General features: G+C 38.9%; 1 protein-coding gene across 11 annotated transcripts in view; it reads right to left on the reverse strand.

Annotated features, from left to right (window-relative positions):
* LOC102233002 (dedicator of cytokinesis protein 9-like) overlaps positions 1-21,522 on the reverse strand; it is a 68,744-nt gene that overhangs the window by 6,583 nt on the left and 40,639 nt on the right. For 6 of the 11 annotated variants that reach the window (XM_023329502.1, XM_023329508.1, XM_023329499.1 and 3 more), the window contains 40 exons: positions 20,538-20,620; positions 18,867-18,936; positions 18,644-18,739; positions 17,844-17,978; positions 17,594-17,768; positions 17,235-17,290; positions 16,443-16,517; positions 16,230-16,370; positions 15,422-15,739; positions 15,264-15,346; positions 14,475-14,597; positions 14,284-14,363; positions 13,998-14,185; positions 13,358-13,423; positions 12,988-13,080; positions 12,764-12,875; positions 12,542-12,663; positions 11,036-11,122; positions 10,821-10,910; positions 10,582-10,697; positions 10,370-10,439; positions 10,154-10,279; positions 9,346-9,417; positions 9,105-9,251; positions 8,919-9,002; positions 8,723-8,834; positions 8,455-8,633; positions 7,648-7,755; positions 7,436-7,547; positions 7,217-7,347; positions 5,785-5,899; positions 4,681-4,747; positions 4,478-4,525; positions 3,899-4,035; positions 3,426-3,541; positions 3,202-3,339; positions 2,941-3,123; positions 2,173-2,286; positions 1,563-1,778; positions 950-1,007 (listed from right to left, as the gene is read on the reverse strand). In XM_023329502.1, coding sequence (XP_023185270.1) covers positions 950-1,007; positions 1,563-1,778; positions 2,173-2,286; positions 2,941-3,123; positions 3,202-3,339; positions 3,426-3,541; positions 3,899-4,035; positions 4,478-4,525; positions 4,681-4,747; positions 5,785-5,899; positions 7,217-7,347; positions 7,436-7,547; positions 7,648-7,755; positions 8,455-8,633; positions 8,723-8,834; positions 8,919-9,002; positions 9,105-9,251; positions 9,346-9,417; positions 10,154-10,279; positions 10,370-10,439; positions 10,582-10,697; positions 10,821-10,910; positions 11,036-11,122; positions 12,542-12,663; positions 12,764-12,875; positions 12,988-13,080; positions 13,358-13,423; positions 13,998-14,185; positions 14,284-14,363; positions 14,475-14,597; positions 15,264-15,346; positions 15,422-15,739; positions 16,230-16,370; positions 16,443-16,517; positions 17,235-17,290; positions 17,594-17,768; positions 17,844-17,978; positions 18,644-18,739; positions 18,867-18,936; positions 20,538-20,620 — 4,642 coding nt within the window. Of the gene's footprint in view, positions 1-949; positions 1,008-1,562; positions 1,779-2,172; positions 2,287-2,940; positions 3,124-3,201; positions 3,340-3,425; positions 3,542-3,898; positions 4,036-4,477; positions 4,526-4,680; positions 4,748-5,784; positions 6,369-7,216; positions 7,348-7,435; positions 7,548-7,647; positions 7,756-8,454; positions 8,634-8,722; positions 8,835-8,918; positions 9,003-9,104; positions 9,252-9,345; positions 9,418-10,153; positions 10,280-10,369; positions 10,440-10,581; positions 10,698-10,820; positions 10,911-11,035; positions 11,123-12,541; positions 12,664-12,763; positions 12,876-12,987; positions 13,081-13,357; positions 13,424-13,997; positions 14,186-14,283; positions 14,364-14,474; positions 14,598-15,263; positions 15,347-15,421; positions 15,740-16,229; positions 16,371-16,442; positions 16,518-17,234; positions 17,291-17,593; positions 17,769-17,843; positions 17,979-18,643; positions 18,740-18,866; positions 18,937-20,531; positions 20,621-21,522 lie in introns of those variants that run through there. The other 5 variants (XM_023329509.1, XM_023329503.1, XM_023329510.1 and 2 more) reach the window with 3 other exon arrangements.

Raw genomic sequence — 21,522 nt, forward strand, 5'->3', positions numbered from 1 at the left:
TACTGTGATGGTATTTACTGATTTAGCTGATCTATGATGATAAAAATATCATGGAGCAAAAATTACAGCAAAATGAGGTGAATTGCCTTCTCACAATAGCTGTACTAACACTGATTGTTATTTGAAATTGAGGTTGATACCAAAGAGTATATGTACTAAAGAAAAGGAGGCTAAAACCAGATTTCAATTTGTCAAAAATATTTCAAATTATGTAATTTTCCTTTTACTTCATAGTTACACCTTACTTTATATATATGTAGACATTTTTTAACTAATAACATTTCAGGGGCTCAATAGAAAAAGCCAGAAATGTCAGTTTGACATAACTACACCCCTCCGCACTGTGAGCCTGCACTCAGCTGGTGATATTCATAAACACCTGCCCGATTACATCACAGATCATCTTCAAAGTCTTGCACAGGAGGCATAAAAGACACTTAGGAAAAGATGTTATCTGGAAAATGACTTGTTGGAGACATTTTTACACAGGAAGCAGAAGGTGACCCTTGGACGAGTGTCCACACAGCAAATGACGACGAGTTCCACTGCAAATTCAGTTTTTAAAAATCCCTTATTTATCCCAAAGGGAAATGAATTATTAGATGTGTGCAAGTTAGAAACATACCTCATGTTACTTCTTGACATGCTTTTTTTTTAATAACTGAAAAACTAATGTTACGTAACATTAGTTTGTCACTTTCTTATCCAGTAATAAGAAAGTGATTTTTTTTATACACAAGAAAGAAAGCTATTTTCCTGGAATACAATATTTTATTAATCAAACTATGGGGGAAGATTTTTCTCCTGTGAAAACATTTACTGGTGACTCATGTTATGGCCTCCATAATGAGGATAATAAATGCAGTAAAAATGGTTCAAAGGGTTATTATTCACATGAACGAAAGATAACCAACGCTAGAAAAGTTCCACCCCTACTTCTGACACTCACCTTTTCTCCACAGATACTCTGCAACCAAAGCAGCAACATGAATGTAGCACATAGCTGCCTGCAGGCGAGAGAGAGAGAGACGAGACCCTTTATAGATTTTTTTTTCTGCTTTACTTTATTGACAAACTTGAATCTTTCAGGTGATGAAATGAAGTTCAAAATAAGACAAAAACAACAACCTGAGTAAATATAAAGTGCAGTTTTCATGTTATGATTTCAATAAATAAGAAAAAAAACTATTCAGACCAACATGGCCTAATTAAAAATAATAATTTTCCCTTTTTTTGTTAAAACATGAATAAAACTGTGAGGGAATCTGACCTCAGTTTAAGATGACCTACAGAATCACTGCATAACATTCATTTCCAGCAGATGTTTCCACTTAAAAGCGGGGCCACATGTTAGAGGGTTTTAATTATTATTAGTTATTTACTTTTTCACATAGAATCATGATAGCCTGAAAAAGCTTTTTTGCTCATTAGAACTGCATTTTGTATTTCCTTGTGTTATTTTGGTCTGATTCTCTGAAGCATTACAGAGACAAACAAGCAAAAACAGCAGAAACCCACGAGGGTGTGTGAGTCCTACACGTGGCACATTCAGCCCTCCGTACCTCGGAAAGATCTCCGTTCTTGTTGTGGATGCGAGCCATGCTGTCCAGCCAGGTCTTCCGTAGCTCCGGTGTGCTGGTGTAGGACTTGGCCAGGCTGTACTGGAGGTCCACCAACATCTCCGGGTCGTTCTCGTGCTCCTTCATCTGCTCGGTGGCCATCAGCACCGTCCTGATGCGCTTGGTCAGGTCCTTCACATCTGATGGGAATGCTGTGTGCTGCCAGCAGCACATGTACAAATGTTTATGATTGCATGAAGCATGTAAACAAGTCTTAAAATGTTAATGCTAATCCCAAAAAAACCAATGAAACTCTGTGTGAATGATGACTTTTGGATGTTTTGTATACTTAAAATATCCAATAGGTTATTTGTATTTATGACAGAACAGAAAGTAAGCAGCTTTGGTTAGAAGGTATACTTTAACATGTTTCTTTTTCAGCCATTTTGTTAGATATTTGCTGCTGTGGTTGGAATTATTGGCTTCTTAAACACCCAAACTTTAAAAAATAAGAACAGAAAGAAGGTGAACTTTCTTTCTACTGCTCCTGTACCAAAGTTAAACAATGAGAAGGATTCCTTGTTGAACAGTTTTATCTGTGTTCTTCACTCACCTTGATGCTCTTGTCACCGTTGGCACAATTATTGACGATGGAGAGAGACTGCTGGAAACGTGTACTCCCAATCCCAATGACATCAGCTATCAACTGGCTAACAGCTATCACCACCTAATGGAACAGCGATTGGTCAAATTCAGCCTCACACTGATGACTTTTCGGAAAGTACAGAAAAATATCCAGACTCACTGTAATAACCAGAAAAGATTGAACCTTTTCACATTTTATGATAATCACAACCATTAACTTTAACTTTTTATAGAGATTATGCGATTGACTAACACAAAGTAGCACATCTTTGTGAACTGGAAATGAAAAGGACATGATTTGTGATTCATAACGCAAAGTAAAAAATCTCTTCAGTAATATGTTTTTGGATCCTTTAAATCCGATACCCATAAATAAAACTGTGTATTCAGTTACAAAATGCATTTTAGATTATTTTTCTTCAGCAGAAACAAGGAAACTGGTCAGAAATGATCCAAAGATGAGTGAACAAAATACAGGATAACATTGGAAAAAATAAATAAACACTGCAAAAGACTGGAGACTGAGGCAGAAGTTCATTGTCCAGCAGGACAGCTGGTGGCCTGAACATTCTGGCCACAATGGAACGGTTTGAATCAATGCATATTCATATGGTAGTATGCACTACTTTGTGTTGCACATAAAATCCCAATGAAACACATTAAACTTTGTGGTTATAACATGACCAAATGTGTTGAAGACGTGCTAACAGATTTGGCCAGGTGCTGTATCACATACCTGCAGGTGGGTTCGCACAAAAGACTTGCGGCCTGTGTAGTCAAAGTTACTCTTCATCAGAAAGTACAGAAGGTGGGCCGCATCATTGCGGATGAAGCTCAGCTTGGAGTTGCAACACTTGAGGATTTCATAGCAGAGCGAGGCGCACATGTCGGCCCTACCGTCGAAAAACGTGCAGGGGAACTGAAAGACACGGAGGGTTCAGAAGATTTACACGAGGGGGAAGCTGATCAGCGTCGAAACGAGGGTGAAATTATTCACCTTAAAAATGAAAGTCCTGAGGGAGGTGAAGACCTGCTTGAGGGCAGCCTCTGATTGGGGGATCTGCAGGAAGCACAGATGCACCTGGAACACCGTCTTCATCAGCGGGTTGTGACCCAGATCTGAATTCAGCTGAGTCTGAAAACGCAACAAGGTATAAGATGTTTGATAACAAACCAATAATAAAAAGTTTTTTTGTACATGCTAAAGGTTTATGTGTGCACCTTGAATCCCATGATGAAGGTGCTGAGTGTGTCCAGCACAGTCAGGCAGACCTCTGTAGACACGTTGGCCTCCAGCAGGCACTGGCTGTTTACGTCCGCTTCTGTGTGGCAGTACACTGACAACACACCACTTATTGTCATTTTAAACTAGTAATAATGATTTTTATTCTGTTGGTTAAACAGTAAAAATCATTTTGTTTTGTATTGAATCAGAGCAAAATATTTTGTTTCTACTCCGTTTTAGCATAAACGTACAGAGCCATTCACTGTTCTTATAAGTGTCCACCACTAGAGGTCAGTATAATATTTCCAGATTGAATAAACAAGTCTATTTCCCTTTAAACATAATATTATCCCGTTCATATTGAACCGTCACCGCTCTTATACTTGGCTCCAAAAAAAACCCAACAAATTAGCAAATTTTACATTTAATATAATTTCTTCCAGCTTTTTTAGCTTGATTAAAAGCTTACTGTTATTGATGGTGTGAGCATTCTCCAGAGCTCCCAGCTGCTGCAGACGAGCATGCAGGATCCCCGCCCTGCTACGAGACACAGGCAGAGTCAGAGACTTCCTGTCTGCGGCTACAAGTCCTGCTCCCTCCTGACTCCTGGGAGAAAAATGGAAGACACCATAACATTTAGGCTACTGGTGAGAGGAGAAATCACTCATCTGTTTACAGATGTCTCTATAATTTGAGTGTTTTGACATGTGAAACAAACAAACAAGCAAAAACAAAAAAGAGCAGCGGACGAAATACAGCCGATATTAAAGTGTGGAAAATCACCATCATGCACTTAAACTAGCACAGAGGGAATGAAGGAATAAAGCTCTTACCCGTGCAGGAGGGGCCAAGGGCCACAACCATATTCACAAAACAACTTGGCAGCAGTGTTAAAGATAAAAGATAAAGCCAAGAACTGAAGATTAAAACCTTCTGAGCAGTTAGACGTGTGTGTGTGTGTGTGTGTGTGTGTTATTGCACAGATTAAAACCATTTTATTTTATTTCAAGAATTAAATCAATAAACTATGTGATCAGACAGACTTTACCTAGCAATGAATCTTTTCCCCATGTATCTGAACTGATGGAGGCAGATTCTGCAGGACAAAAATACAAATAAATAACTTAGCAGCAAAGAAAACACATTTTAGGGAACATCATGCTGTGTCTCTGGAACCAGATTGCGGTGAAATCGTTATATAGAGTTTCTTTTCACCGCCTCCCCATTGAGGCAGTCAATGCTAGTACTTACTCTATTAGAGTAAAGAAGTCCATTAACTCTGATGGAGTTGCTTTGTTCCAATATGCAAACAGGGCTTCTACAGGTGGAGGAAAGGAAAAATAAAACAGCAAGAAAGCATTAATATGCTGCATAAAACATGCTGTTTAATACAGAGGCTTGCAAAGTGTTGGAACCTCTTGAACTCGTTCTCATTTTGACACCTAAAAATAACATATTTCAATGTAATCATTAGCTAGATCTGCCCCAACTTGTTTAAGCATTGTAATTTTGTAAAAGTCTGAATTTAACAGACAGCGAGTTACAACATTCTCAAATGTTATAATATAATTGTCTGGGTTAACCCAGCGGTCTGCAACCTGCTTTTTGGATGTTTTCACATCCAACCATCCATCCATTTTCTAACACCCTTGTCCCTAGTGGGGTCAGGAGGTGCTGGTGTCTATTTCCAGCTAACGTTCCGGGCGAGAGGCGGGTTCACCCTAGACAGGTCGCCAGTCTGTCGCAGGGCAACACAGAGACAGACAGGACACACACACTCCACACACACTCACACCTAGGGAGAATTTAGAGAGTCCAATTTACCTAACAGTCATGTTTTTTGGACTTTGGGAGGAAGCCGGAGTACCTGGAGAGAACCCAGGACCTTCTTGCTGCAAGGCAACAGCTCTACCAACTGCGCCACTGTGCAGCCCGGCTAAAATCAATTTTCAAAAATATACATATAAAGCAACAACTCTAGTTTTTGGCTTTTTTATTCAAGAAATAATTGCATTGAATTTCCACCAACAAATGACACCAACATTACCAGTAATACTTGTTAAAATCCATCTTTCCATTAACATCATTGTCAAATAAGAAAATGTATCCCCCTTACTTTGCAGACGTTTTATGTTTTTATTTATTTAAGAACCTAAAAATGGCAATGAAATTTTTTTGTTCTCTAGAGGCTAAGTTGAAAACTTATTTTTTTCCATTTATTTTTACTCTAAGGTATTTTGCAGAAGTGAATTGCTTGATCTATTACATAAAATACACTGTAGTTTGTGGTTTGAATATAATAAAAATGAACAAGTTCAAGGCACTGAGTAATCCAAGTCCAACCTGCAGCCCTACCTTCTGACATGCTCTTGAGGATGTGCAGAAAGCACATGAGCAGGTTTCCGATCTCGTCCCGGTCCAGTTTGTCGCAGCGCAGCACGGTACTGCCCACTGCTGACACACACTGGCTCTGATGTAAACAGCAAGAGAATCAATATTAGTATAAGTTGGCAAAGTAGAGGCAAAAAGCCCAAGCAGAGCACTCAAAAGAAAACCCCAAACAAGAGTCAGAGAAGTCCACTCAGTTGATGCTACAACAGCAAAGAAGTGGAAACACTTCAAATAAAGGGTTTATGATGAGCCGATGGAGAGCCACCCAAAGTCACACTGAGTACTTGTACTGGTCCGTTTTCCCCATGTCCTCCGTCCGGTCCAGAGTCTGCAGCTGCTTTCTGAATCTCAGAGTCTCTGTCCAGCAGCAGGTCAGGCAGAGGCACAGTGAGCAGAGAGAAGTCCATAGTGACCCGCTTGGTAGTACGGTTCAGAGGCGGAGCACACTCCTCTGGGTCCAGGGGAAGGGGGGGCACATTGACAGAGTGCCTTCTGGGAAATCTCTCAATGTGTTGGAGTTGGGAGGTCAAAGAGTGCCTGTGTGACCTCTTTAAGGAAGGGGTGGCAATAATGTAGAAATGAAAGAAATGAGTCAAAACACATTGTTTGGGTAACTTTAACACATTAAACTAAACAGACTACCCCACACTGTAGGACGCAGTGCACAGATGCTTACTAGTAAAAATACTCTTAATTATTTTGTAGATTTTGTCACATTACAATCATAAATATTAGGATTATATGTGAGAAACAAGCATAAAGTGTTTTGCAGAATCACAGAACAGGATTTATGATTAGGTGACTTTACACACAAGTGGTGTCTATTTATAATAGCGCTCAGTTAACCTGAAACCCTTTACCTTTTACTCTGATAAAGGATAAAGGGTTGATTTTTCCACCCCTTTACTCTTTATCAGAGTAAAGGGGTGGAAAACACAAATGTACTTCCCAGATTTTAGAGCTTTAGATGAAAAAAGAAAAAAAAAGAGTTGGAAAACAACATTTTTCCTTCCGTCTCTCAAGTTATGCCCTCCTTTATATTATAAATGTAATCGAATACATTGAAATTTGTAGACTCAACTTGACAAAATGTGAAAAGTTTAAATAAGTAAAAATACTTTTTTTTAAGTATACTCGTATCTGTTTCTCTTTTCTTTTCTGGGAACACAGAAGCTATTTTGATTTTCTTTCATAAAGGGGAGTAATAATATAACATGATGTAAAGGTCAAAAAAGTTGATTGCTTCTTGAACAAATTTTAATTTCTGGTCCTTTTTAGCATCCTTTATGGTGAGTAACTGTTGCCATTGGAGAGTAATTGACATATTGGAGTAGGCTTTTCAAATGCCAAACATGTGACGCCTTGAATAATAGATAAGAGCTTAAACTAGACGCACCTTCTCCAAAGAGTTGGTCTTGTCATTGCTCTTGTCCAGAAGGCTGTTTGCAGAGTCGGTGGAGGCCAGAGAGCCTCTGGAGTCTGCGTGGTGAACCGAGCTCACGTTAGGAGTGGAGCTGTGAGGAGAGGCTAATGAAGGAAAAGAGGATATATTAGCGCTGTCAGTGATGTTTTAGCTGGAGAATCGTTTGAAGCAACGCAGCGAGGAGTCGGTCACCTGTCCCAGAAATGACCCCAAACACATCTTTGTGGAGCGCGTTTTCTATGTAGCTTCCAGGTTTTTGGGGAGTCACCATGGAGTTTGGAACAAGGGAGTCTTCCCTCATGTTCTGACAAGGAAAACAAAAACCAAAAAAAAACACAACCACCACCAAAGAGTGAGAAAGATCATCTGCAATTTGGATTCCCACCACCAGGTGGCAGGCTTACATTGTGGTTGCTGAGGGGAGCCGAGTCCTTGATGTCAAGCCTGTAGACGTTTTCCTGAAGAAGGCCAAACAGCGGGAGGTAGAGCGTGGCGAGTCTGGCTTGGTGACTCTGAAATAAAACAAAAAAAGGTTTTACTAATAAATTTATTTTAGAAGTTAAAATCTCTAAAACTATTTCTGTTTTAAATAAGGTAAAGAAGTTACTAAACAAAAAGGCTTTGTATATTTTCTATTATTTACTGATTGGGGGATTATATAGATACCCAATATTTATACAGTCAAACTTATTGAAACTGTTCTAAAATTCATGTGCAAAGCACATAAACCTTTTTTTTTACTATACAATATTCAAAACAGATTTGTAAAAAGAAAAAGCAAATACAACTTAAAAGGAACAGAAATTTAAAAAAAATGTGATTCAAAACGACGACAATGGAAAAATGAGTTTGAGTTAAAGTTTATGGAATAATCTAAATTTCTTTCTGCATTCAAAAGAAATTAGAAAATCATCATAATGAAGTCATATGGCATTTGATTTTTGTGTGTATTTGAAAAATGTCATTAACAGTTTTCCGATTTTCTTTTTATGTGAATAGAGGGTAGATATTATATGTTTATACTTCTTTTTGCTCCTTTTCGTTCATGATTTCTTGAAGTTGTTACATGAACTATTCACTTTAATTATTGAGTGAAAAATGAAAATGAATAAATAAAAATAAAAAATGGAAGTAAGTAGTCAGACTGTGTAGGTATTTTGTAACGTCAGAAACACAATCAGAAAGCTAAAACAGCAACTAGCATCGCTTACCTTAGCAGCGTAGCGGTCGTCAAATGTGTGTTTGATCATGAGTCCCTTGAGCACCTGAACGGCGATCTGGCGGATGTCTCTGGGCTCCTGGAGGGCCCCGCCCACCTCCCGCAGCAGCAAGCCCACCAGGAAGTGGTTTCGGCAGAAGTCGTCGGTCAGGGAGTAGTCCAGCTGCAGATCTGCAGCAAAGCACAAATCAAGAGATGGAACTTTTTGTTAATTATGAAACAAAAGGCAATAAAAAAAGGAGGTTTATAGACGAGGTCACCTTGAAATCTCTGTATTCTGCCTTTGCCAAACGGCATGGGAAGGTTCAGAGGGATGTAGTGCTCGTGGTTGCAAACCACCCGCAGGAACTCAAACTTAAACTCAAACAGAGTCTGGAAGAGACATAAGAGAAGCAACTTTTTATGACAAACGATTAATCTTAGAAAGAAATCTTTGTGTTTAAAAAAGAAAAACACCTTTGGGTCTCCAGGCACGAAGCAGTTCATGTAGTTATTGATCTGCTTGAATACAAATCCTCTGTCCATGAAGGTGAAGCAGTGCTGGATGCAAAGTAGGCAGTGAGTCACATTTTATCTTCCTAAAAGCTTCCCTAGTTGTTAAAAATAAACTTTCCCTGCAGAGCAGAAGGGAGGAGGGGCAACCTTAATGAAAAGTGCCAGGTTGTGGTTGGCGTTGCGAGAAGCGTCAAGGTTATCCTTGTATTTCTGGGTGATGTGCGGCATCAACATGTTGACCAGAGTTTCCACAGCGTGGTAGAAGGACGCGGAAAAACGCTGGTTCCTCGAGAGCTGGGAACAGGAAACAGGGGGAGAAGGAGGACGGGCGTTAGGCTCGCATGAGATTACCTCAGGAAGAGAAGGAAATAGAAAATAAAACACATACTTTGACTTTACCGCTCTCCGTGAGGTAGTAAGCCATCGATTTTACCAGAGCTTCAAAGAAGTACCATGAGTGCTGCAACACAGAACAAAAACGTCAGTGGAAGGAAAAGAAAAGTTAGAAGTGGGATGTAGAAACTTACCAGATAAACACTGAAGTATGAGAGTAAACATTTTGATTAGCTATAGGTATACCATGTTGCTCACCACAGTTTCTTAATATGCAAACACCTGGTTTCTTTAACAGTTTAGTTGTGACAAACTCTACATGAGTTTATCACATTAAAACTCATTTGTGAAGACATTTGTACTTTCTTGTTATTGTTGTTCCCAGATAAATTGCTCTTAAAGATAATAATAATTGTAGAGTGTTCTACATCCAAAGCACAAAGTTAACTTTTGCCCACATTTACACTCAGAAAAGTAATTCAGCTGGAGAAACAAGAACATTAGAGACTGAAAAGAAATTTGGGGATTCTGAAGAAATAGTAACAAGTCTTCGACATAAAGTGAAACTTGATGCCTGGAACGTGCTGAAAACATCAGATAAAGTGAGGGAGTTTCACTTAAAGTGGAAAAGTTTTGATTTTAAAAAATTAGTACAAACTAAATAAGAACTAATTCCTTCCATCCAACCATCCAAGTACTGTATTTCCATCTGCAACTTAGTCCTGGTAATGTTAAGAGTGATTTTGCCCCTTTATAGTGTAAACTTTTGCATACAAATAGCTTTTTTCAGGTAAATTTGGTGAATTTGTGTTTAGTCCTACCTCTGTATTTGTACAGCAGAGTAATAAGCACGTTCAGGTTACCTTTAGCAACTTGTTGCTTGTTAAAAAGTCAGTGGATGGCTTGAGAATGGCCGTCATGGCTTTAGCCAGCTCTTCATGAACTGTTCTTAGACAGATGGATGAGTAAGGCTCTGGCTTAAACACAAACTGAAAGGAGAAAAATATCACTAGTATATGTTAGTTGTTCCAGGAACACACTGAATATCATTGTCAAGTGATATGATAACAAAACTTCACCTTGACAAAAGATCTTAGGTAATGCTCAAGTCCCTCCTCATGGCACTGCGCCACCACATGGACCATTACCCTGAAGAAAAGCAAAGGAGAAAAAGGGCAAAAGAAATCACATTTCTGTTATTTCAGTGTGGCAGCAGGTCTTGAAAAACACAAAGAGTGTGCCAAATGTCCAATGAAAAGAAGAAACATGGCATTAAGGAGAAAATATCTACCTGGTAACATTGATGGCCACATCCTCATGCGTTGCTCTGGTGAGGATGCAGAACAGCTGGTTGAGGATTGTGGGCAGGAAGTTGACCATCACATGTCCCTCCATTGCATGAAGACTCTAAAAAAATGATTAAAAAAAACAATAAAATTTGCAAATCTTAGCTTTTGAAAAGAAATGGTTACTAAATGAACTGAACTTTTGTTTGCTTTGGGTATTTAAGGGTAATGGAGCTCATAATACCTTCAGGTATTTAATCAGCTCTCCCTCTGAGGCTTGCTCTGACATGTCCATGCTTTGACAGTGTTGGAAGAAGTTGTGCAGATGCTGATCCTGGTGAAAACATGGGATGCGATAAATAATTTAACTGAAAAGATGGAATCATTGTTCTCAATGCAGAAAACCCCATAAAAAGACGCAGCAGGTCCTTAGATTGAGCATGAAGGAAGTGTGTTTACCTGGGTGTAAACTGTAGATACAAGATGGGTGGAGAGTGTGAACAGCGGTTTGCCTCCATCTACCCATTTAATCTCGGAGCCAGATTGCTGCAGTGATAAATGTGTATGAATTATTGTGCTGCATACTGATCAATGCAAAAGTGACTCTGAATATGAAAGCTGTATCCCCACATGGGACACAGCTTTCATATTTTATAAAAAACAAAAACAGCTCAATATTAACATTATTTCAATTTTAAGATGTTATAATTTCATACTACACTTTTTGAATTTACATAACTTTTCCTCTTCTTTTTCCTTTTTCTCTTTCGCTAAATAATTTTGGATCTAGACTTTGGTTAGATTAGAGATTCAAGCCTTTAAAGGCATAAATTGCAAAAGTGATCAAACAGATTTTTATGTGCGGTCATTAAAGTTTAAATCTTTTTAACTACTTATTCAATATGGTAAATAATAGATAAGTTAATGAATGCTACACTTGCCTGTTAAGCTTTTTTTTTTTTAAAGTGGCATGAGCAATAGACTGGAAGAAGAATTTATATTTATTTCAGTGAAGTCAACATAATTGTATAACAGCACACTTTTTCATTTTCTTATATTTTTGAATACACAAAGGCAAATGTAACAGTTTATTTTATAGCTTCAGTTGTTTGTCTTCTTAATTCATTAAAAAACTCACAATCTCAGAGAATAATAATAAAAAAAAAGATTTTTACAAAGCAAATTAGAAGAAAACAAGGGGAATATAGGAAACCCTGAACCGTATAATAAGTTTTGATTTTGTTTACTCATCTGCGCTTTGATAATTACATTTATTTATTCATTTAGTTCTTTTGAACTAGTAAGAGTTGATGATGCCGTTTGCTTTTAGAGGTTTAGACAGAAAACCTGGAAAATTTAAACTAAATGCATTTATCAATATTTATTTTCTTCTTTTTCTTTTTTGCTATTTTTAGGCGACTGAATCTTGAACATTGTTGTTTCTCTATAGCCGGGCAGCAACAGCTGTGTTTCTGTTTTACACCGGGAGATTAAATTGAAATGCTAAAGAATCAGATGCACATGAAGGCGATGCTGGTATATTATTTGCCTAAAGCGGTGCATCGTCTTTCCCTACTGAAGCATGAGGGACAAAACTGTGATGGGGTTTTACTGTACAGCGGAGATTAGAAAATGGCTGTAATTAAAATTATAATAAAGAAATCTCCATCAAACATTTCAGAGGCCTGTGTTATAGATTAAAGCTAAGCAGATTTCTGGGGCGTCTGGTGTAAAAGCCTGCGGGGCCTGCATAAGGTCCCAATCCAATCTCAGCTAACAAGATTTCTATCTTTTAACCTTGAGACGCTAAATGAAATGACAACGGTTCGGTTGTGTTATCATATTTGAGGCTTGAATGCAAATAAATTTGCAGAAAATTCAAGAGTCAAACGTCTATTCATATCCAGACCCTCACGTGGCCTTTCGCACGCCAATCTAAAAATCTAATTTCTTAACTGTTGTCACCTTGCTAGCGCCATCCTGGGAGCCGAGGTAGCCAGCAGGTAGATTTGCAGCGACAGGAAGCTGCTGTTCGTTCATGATGACCCTGCCGCCATCCTTCAGGAGCGGCAGCCAAGCTGAACCCACTGAAGACAGTAAATAAAAAAAGATGTAGCTGTGTGTTTGTTACAGTTTACACAGAAATGAACATATATAAGATATGCCCAGCGGTATTCAGCAGCCTACCAGCAGTCTCTACTACATCCTTCTTCTTGCTATTGTTGTCACAGCTGACGTGATAGAAGCTGAAGAGAAGGTGATGTTTCTCATGCAGCTGAGTCGGCAGCTCTATTTTAATCTGTAGGCAGAAATATAAAGAGATTCATTCTTCCTCTGATTTATTGACGATTCAATCTTCGAATAAGCCTTTACATAAACTAACTCTAATGAGGAACAGCGAGCAGGAATACCTCGTCGTAGAACTCGGGGTTATGCTGGTGGTGGAGAACGGCTGCGTAAGCCTGTTTGGTGAACAGAGGTCCTCCGGGTCGGCCGTAGATGCACTGCAGCAAAGACGGATGTAAGAGATGAAAGAGTGAACAAATATGTAAGCGTTTTACACCTTTAGACCTTTCTAGGCTCTCTTTCACCTGCTCTCACAAAGCATAATGTCGTCTGCAAACATTGTAATTCATGAGGGATTGTCCAATATGTAGCTATAAGTTAAAGATTTTTTGCTATTTTTCTGCTCAAGAGTTTGTGGGGCTTTTGGGGTTTTTTTCAACCTAGAGCACTCAAACAGATATAATGAGAAGAGCATAGTGTTTTGTGTAAATGTACCTTCAGTTGCTGGGCTTCGTCGTCATCAGAGTCCTTAAATTCAACACATACAGCAATGTTCCTTGCCTGTAAATGGGTGACAAAAACACAAAAATACAAATTAAAATCAGGAGATAAATATGGAGAGTGTAAATTTGTGTGTGTACAAACACTTCAAGTAGATTTCCGAGAGTTGCCTTATTAAATATCTTTGGCTTCCTCTAACCAGCTGACCTATTTGGAAAAAAAACATTCAAAAACCCACTCCTCTGTTTTAATGTATTAATCAAAAGCTGACGCTTGGCATGCAGATAATTCTCTCCGGCTCTGCAGCTGGCCTAAATGAGCTGGAGGCCGTTGCCAGTCGCCTCATGGGCTGAACAGGAGCACAAAGTGATGATTATAAGAGAATGCCTGCCAAATAGAGGAATTGCTTTCCAAATAGGATAGCTTATATGCTTTGGACCTACAGTTCATGTTGCAGATAAGCTCTGGCTATTCAAAACAACAAATTAAAAGAATGTATGCATTTTTTCTTTTGTTATGTAAAAAACAACAACACAAGCTTGGGGATAAACGTGAATGAAAAGACAATAAAACATTATTTTGGTTATGGTAATGCACTGTAACTACATGCCATCACTACCTTTTCTATACGTACCTTTGCAAACGATTTTTGTCCGTCATACTTGAGGTGTTTTGGGTAAACATACAGGTGGTTTTTATATATAGTGAATGGTTGGGCGCACTTAGCAATACACGGCACAAACTCCTCCACCTCCAGGAGAGCGCTGCCTGAACCATTTTGTTCAAAGTTTCTTACAGGGATGTATGAGGTAGTGACACAGTCTGCAAGCAGCAAGGTTAGAGGGATACTTATTAACTTCTAGTCATTTAAATAGACGATTAGAAGAAGTTCTGAGAAAATTAAATAAATAAAGGTTTACTGGGTACGTCCGGTGCGACGTTATCAATAGTAACATCTAAGTTCCCCAACAGCACAGGGAATTTGGCCATTTTTTCTGGTCTGCAGGGAAAACAGAGGAAGAAGAACTTATTAGAAAAATACCAAAGCACATTTGGAGGACAGGAAAAAGAATAATAACAGCAACAACAAAACTCCCTGAACACAACATACTTTCTGAAGTCAGTGAGGAGCTTGAACATGTCCTCGTCAGACAGCTTGCTACTGTCCTGTCTGTAAAGAGCTGAGAAGCGAGCGTTTTTCTCCAGAGTTCCTGATGCATCCTTGAATACCGGCCTGCAGAGGAAAAAAACGTAAGAACCTGAATATATAGGACAGCTAGGCGTAACACATTTGTACAACTTTATGTTAGAATTGCATGCCAATATGACAGACAACACAAACAGAAAATAGACTTGGTGTTTAAAGGCTTTTTATTTTTACTTTTAAGTCAAGGGTTTTATCTACCTTTTTCTTGCCTTTTTAAAAATATTTTATTGTAATAATACTCAGTTGGCACCTTGCCAACAATTTACTCCATGTTTGTGATGAAGTAGATGTCTGGCAAAAATAGTGTTTTTAAATGCACAATATGAATGATTTTTTTCAGAATATCGATCTTTACTATAGTTTCTGTCTGTATTGTTTGTATTTCAAACCAGAATTTTAGATCCCTTTAAGATTATATTATATTTATTCTATATATAGCTGGCGGAGAAAGTCGGCCCAACCAGGACTCTTCCCTTTTGTTCTGGGAGAATCTGAACTGACTTTATCTGAAAGTCTGTGAACTTTTCCAGTTCCCATCGTTTCTCCCTCTCACTAACCCTTTCCATCAGAATTACTATTCTATTACTATGTGAAATAGGTGGAACATATCTGGAGTTTTAATGTCGGTACCCTCAGTGCACAAAAACCTGTCCATCTACACCACATCGGGTCTATCGTAAGCCAACTTCGCACCTTGCAGCCCAGGCAAACGGCATCCTGTACTGTCCCAGTCTGCTGCAGGCTGTCTTGGTGTTCTTCAACACCTTTTGAGCCACCTAAACAAGAATGTATTTATTTAATGTGATTATCTACTAATACAAGAAGGTGGATATCTCTGCTTGTGTACTCACTTTGGTGGAGTCTGAGCTCTTCATGTAAGGTTCGGTGCAGTGGGTGATGCCCCCTTGGAGGACCTTCTCAATTCTGGCAACCAAGAAGATCTCTGGGTGGGGGCAAGTTACAGAGAAGACCCCCTGTGTGGGGTAGTGAGGAGCCAGGCCAAGGCCTTCTGGGGGACCATCGCCGATGATTTCCGAATTGGACCCGTTGCCTTGACCACATGTCATTTGGCGAACCAAAGGGTGGTTGAGATCCACGTGGAAGTCGGCGGAGATCTTCCTGCTGTTCTGGACATCGAACAGGGACAGGACCACGTAGAACGGTTCAACCTGTGGAGAAAGAAGAAACACAGGAAGGAGAGGAGATGAAATGTTTTGTAAAGGCCAAGAGACGGAGTGAAATATCAAAGAAGACAACAGATGTTTCTCCTCCCAAATGTACTTCACAGTTTTCGTCCGGCCCAAATGGATCTTATTGTTTACGCTTTCCACCATCGTTCCCATTACACAAGGCTCTTTATCTGAGGTTCGTGCAGCCTTGTGCTAAGAGCTTTCACGGCTAAGCATCTTGTGTAAGGAAGAGTTCTCCTTTCACTAAAAGTGACGTCAGGAAACCACATTTAGTGCTAATGCTTCATGTGAAGCCCTGGCTGGGAGTCAGGATACCAACCCATCAATATGAGCTTTAACAATCAACCATCCAAATGGGCCATGTGAACAATTTAAAACTCCCTGGCATTTGCGTAAATGCCGGGGAGCACTTCAGACTCAAGTGAACTTTCTGCTCAACAACAAATGCATCCGAAGCTCTCAAGCATACGTTAGTGGTGGGCCCCTCTTCGTTTTCTGTGACGCAGCCCTGCAGGTTGAATGACAGGTTGTGACAGCTGACCAGGACTCTCTTCCCGAACTTCTCTTCAAACGGACGCACATCTGGTTCGATGCCAGAAAAGTCCAGTTTCTGTGACAAACCGTAGTTGTTGTTAGAAGGCTTCAATCTTGTCACAATACTTATAACCCAGAACGTCCTCACCTGAGTGTCTGGATCCAGAATAAACAGCTTTAGGCGAGCTTCACTTCTCATTCTGGATTCAATATCTCTGGCAGTCTGGTAGAAATCAAATGAAATGTTTTAAAAAACGGCTGTTACCTGGGCAGGATATAGAACAAGTCGGAAAGCACTTGAATCTGGTATCTGGTGAGAGCTGTAAAGCGATACAAATACAGTGAACTTTGTGTACATTTGTAATCAGACCTCTGGGAGGTCATTGGGTTTTTATTTCCCAAAAATTTTGAAAATGATGTATCCTTTTCTCTCCCCTTTTCACCATGTTATCTTGGTCTAACACATAAAATCCCAACAAAATGCACCACTGTTGCTTGTTGTGACCTAAAAACTTGTGCCAAAGTTCAAGAGGTGTGAATACTTTTGATTAAGAAACCAAAACAAAATGCTGAAATGCAAGTATAAAGGTAACAGCAGCGAATAACAGATCTATTTGGGATCATCAATGTTGTTTATTTTTAAAGAAAACAAATCCCATAGTAGGTCTAAGTGATTGTTTTTAGAATGCCACTCCCTCAGAGGAGAAGTATTCCACTTGGAGAAGCAAACACATTTATCCAGATGTGCGCAGAATGGCCACCAAGTGGAAAATGTGGCTCCAGGAAACACAGACATTTGACTAATTAGCTCAAAGCTTCGATTACAAATAACCAGGAGACTTTCTGCACATCAAGTCCTACTGGGGCTCACAAGCAGTAACAGATTTGATTTGTTGGGTGACATGAATGAAGGTGTAGCTTAAATAGATAAACAGGTTACCTGAAAGTTGTCTTGAAAGTTTCCAGAGGAAAGCTCTGCTTTTCCATGCTCCTCATCTGTTAGAGAGATCAGCATGAGTTTTGTTAGCTGTAGATGTTATAGCAGAACCAGAATGAAGTGTTGTTTCTTTTTTTCTTTTTTTTTGCCTTTCTGGAAACACCAAAAGAAAAACATTTAGGTTAGGAAGCTATGGATGATTTTCAAAGTCTAACATTACTCCTTGAGGGGGAAACTTAAAAATAAAACCATGTAAAAAGCTTTAAAATCCCACAAGATATTTGGAACAAATGCACTAGAAACAGTGTGAAATAGGCAGGGGAAAAAAAACAAAAATTGTTGAGGAGATCAGAAAAAAATACCATCATTCAGATCGCCGTTCCTTTTCTCCTGCATGGCCTGTTCGAAGCTGCTGTGAAGAATCTTGTTCAGGATGCTGATCCACTCCTCCATTTCTGCTTCGCTGTCGGCAGCCAGCAGGAACGTGGTCTTATCCTGCATCTTCAGCTCAAACGCAAACCGACGCACTTTGCTATTCTGAAAGAACGCGCATAATCCCAAGCTTTATCCTCAAGTTTAAGTTTCAAAGAATCCTTGCACAGGCAACGTTACCTGAACAACCCCCATGCACGAGTCAAGGAAGATGGTTCCTTTGGGTTCCTTGGAGGTGTTTTCATCTTTGTAGAAGTTGAGGTTGTAGGAGCCGTCACCCAGCTGAGCCAGATGGAAGTATCTCCTCTTGAAGGACTGGAGGATTAAAATAGAGATTGTGAAAACCACAATGTTGTTTATCGGATAATTCTAAAAATAAAGAGGGAGCGGGGCATGGGAAAGCTCCATGGGTATACTGAAAACGTCAAGGGCTATCTATAGCGAGGCCTAATCTGATTTCCAAATGTGCAAAAAAAAAATGCAAACATTTTGCCTTAAAAGTCATTGAAAACATAAAAGCATTGATTATTGAGGTTCGTTTTCATCTGGACGTGGGTAGAATGAAAAATAAACACCTCTATATAGTTCTAAAGCTCTACAATGCAAAATTGCAAACTTTTTTCAGCAAGATATAGGAGCTTGTTTTAAGTAAATAATTTATTGATAATGATTTTTTTTTTTAAAGTACTAGCTCCACTGGCATACATTTTTAAGAAGACATTTTCCCCATGTTATAATTAAATGATCTGCTAGTGGAACTAGTACTTTTTAATCAATAATGAAGGATTATTGACTTAAAACAAGCTGCTATATGTTTCTGAAAAGTTACTTGTAAGTCAGTTTTGCTTTATTTCAAGCGAACCAATATTTGCAGTATAAACTAGAGCAAAGGTTTTGTGTTTTTGAAAACTGAGACAAATGAGGATGGATGTTGAACAGAGATTTTTATTTAAGGGTAACATTTCCTCTAGAATGCTCACCCTCATGGTAACACTAATTGCACTGTTCATGTTGCCTTTGTAGAGCCAGCCATGCTTCGACACGCCTCCCTTTTGAGATCCAAGAGAGGCTGCATCCTGGAGGAGATGGGGAAAAAAAGAAGTTTCATTAAAGTAAATAATACTGCTGTCTACTTGTGTCTCTCCAAAGGAGAAGAGGATCAACAGGACTTCCTGGGCGAAGAGAGATGTTTGGAAACTCTACCTCATCTTTTTCCACGTCTTCGTCTACTTCAAACACGTGGGCAGCAAGCTTCTCCGGTCTCAACACCTTACTGAAGTAGAAAAGTCACATTCATTTCACTTAGTTCGGTTTAAACTTCCTCTTGTCATACAGTCATTTTTCATTATTTAATCATTACATTTTTCATTATTCATTAGCACTGCTACAACTGCCTTCAATTGTGACTTCAAGTCATGCCTAAGAAATTCAAGGTATACATTTTTCAAATGAATACCCATGGTTTCTAATTAGTTAGTGCAACTAAGAACTCCTTCCTGAAGTCAGAGCAGTATGCAGCGGCAAAAAATAAGAAAAAAAATCACAGAATTCATATTTTATAATGTTAGAATCTTAAAATGTTCTTTTATGCATTTGTATGTGGTGGCCCACAAAGTAGTGCATAAGAAAGGTAAAATGACTTTTTATTCTTCAAATTACAAATTGGAGGACCAAATTGAAGAGAAGGCTAAAACTGATATTTTTGTGGCAGCATCATGTCAATAGGATTGATGTTCATGGCCTCTCTGTGTGCAATATGTGCAAACCTAGTAGGAACATACCTATAAAAACTTTAAGGTGCCAATTAAAGGGGGTGGAATACAAATGTGCATCACAGTTATCAAATGCTTATTTGGAAAAGAAAAAAGAAAAAGTACACAATAAAGTATTTCCCTTCCACTTCACAACTATGCCCTGCTTTGTGATTGTTTACTTCATAATATAAGATACACTGGATTTGTGTTTACATGACAAAATATGGAAACATTCAAAGGGTGTAAATACTTTTCAGAAAGTGCATTTTGCAACCCCAAAAGCACACAAACAGTACTAATAATATAAATTCATTTTCTACCTTTTAGGTTGAAAACTGCAACCCTTTATGAAAGTACAACTCAAACAACACACCGTTTGCCCTTTGACCTTTACACCACCCAACTTTCTCTGAGGAACTACTTCTATAAGCAGTCCAAACCAAGGCCAGGATTTATCTAGCGTCTGCCCTTCCATGACTTAAACATCACACGACATCTGTGGAGTTAATTCCTGCACTCAAGGAAAGCGGCTTGGCCAAGGACGCCCAACGCATTGTTGGAATTTTCCTTTTGTTTTAATGGTATTAGTCAACATTGCTCCTAAAATAGCTGTCTGTATCGGGGTATGAAAAACAAAGGAAGTCCTCTATTGTTGTTGTAGTACCTCCATGGCAGGTATCCTTGCTTCTAGAGCTCTGGCTACATCAGCTACCGGGCAGTAAACAAAGGGCAGAGTCGCTGAGCACAATAAGATTTACTAAATGCCTTAAAGGGAACATTAGCTAAAGAGAACATGTATTTATAGATCCAACAGTCTCATGAATAACATTTAAATTAGTGACGATTACAAGATGAAGAAACATGTTTAAAATAGAACTACAAGTTGCCAAGACATACTAACATTTCAAGTTTAGAGATAAAAACGACAAAGTCTAATGCAGTTTACAAAGTGCAACTAAACTGTATCTCTAATCTGACCTTCCATAATGACCAGTCTGCTGCAAAGACTTCCTGTTTCCTCATTTCTGTCTGTATATTTAAAGCTTCAAAAGCTTTAGTGCACTTTAGCTTAGGGCATTTTTGGTCAAAGAATAAGCACATCTGAAATACACACACTCACTGTGGAAGCTGGCGAAAGTCTCCAGAATACTCCTCATACTTGTAGTTGACCACATGCCAGTCAGACTTATATGTTTTAATGCACTGCAGAGAGAAAGGAACAAAAAAAAGGGTTAGAGGTTATAAGATGAGAGGAAATGAAGTTGAACTGAAGTGGGTTTAGTTATGGCTAAATGAATAAAACACATTTTTATTAAAATGTTGAAGAGGAGCTGCTACTTTGCTCAAAAACATCAGGGAAGTCATGGACTTTCAAATATTTCCAGACAAATATAATAAAAGTTAAGATGTTCAATGTTCTGCTTTTGTATCTGAAACAAAACTGTTAATTACGTTTAGCAAGAAAAAAAAAACATCTTAATTTTCAAGCGACCTAGTTAAAGTTCCGGCATGAGCTTAAATGGACTGCTCATGCTCAGAACTCTGTAAGGAGAAACATCGAAATTGAAAAATCAGACAATGGCAAATAGCAAAAGCGTACAAAATACAGCGAGTATTTCTTATCTCAATATGTGTTCTTCAGCTCTCTGAATTCCTCAATAAAAAAAAACAATAGAACCCACAATGTCCAAGACAAAAGGTCAGTAAAAATGGAAAAATAAATTCAGGGTAAGAAAAAAAGAAAACATACAACTGTATAAGTAACCCCAGCTGTTCCAGATGGAGTTATGATGTAATGCCTTGCTACAGCAGCGGGGGACTATCATGTACTGTGCTCTATATTGAGTCCCATCCTAAAAATCCAGAGCAGATTCTCTGACACAACATGGGGTCAAGTGCCAATAAAGTATGGCCTCCATCTCTGGACAATAAACAGCACACGTACCGTCAGGAAATCAGAGGGTGGAGAACGCAAATAAAAGTTCACACGAAGGCCAATAGTGACATTCCAAATGTGCAGCAGATGAGTTTTCTCTCCTCCCAAAGCCAAACGAATGATCGGCATTCGTTTGGCATTGTTATTCTCAACAACCCTCTCTGAAATA

Source organism: Xiphophorus maculatus, chromosome 24 (assembly GCF_002775205.1).
Source record: "Xiphophorus maculatus strain JP 163 A chromosome 24, X_maculatus-5.0-male, whole genome shotgun sequence".
NCBI classification, from domain to species: Eukaryota; Metazoa; Chordata; class Actinopteri; order Cyprinodontiformes; family Poeciliidae; genus Xiphophorus; species Xiphophorus maculatus.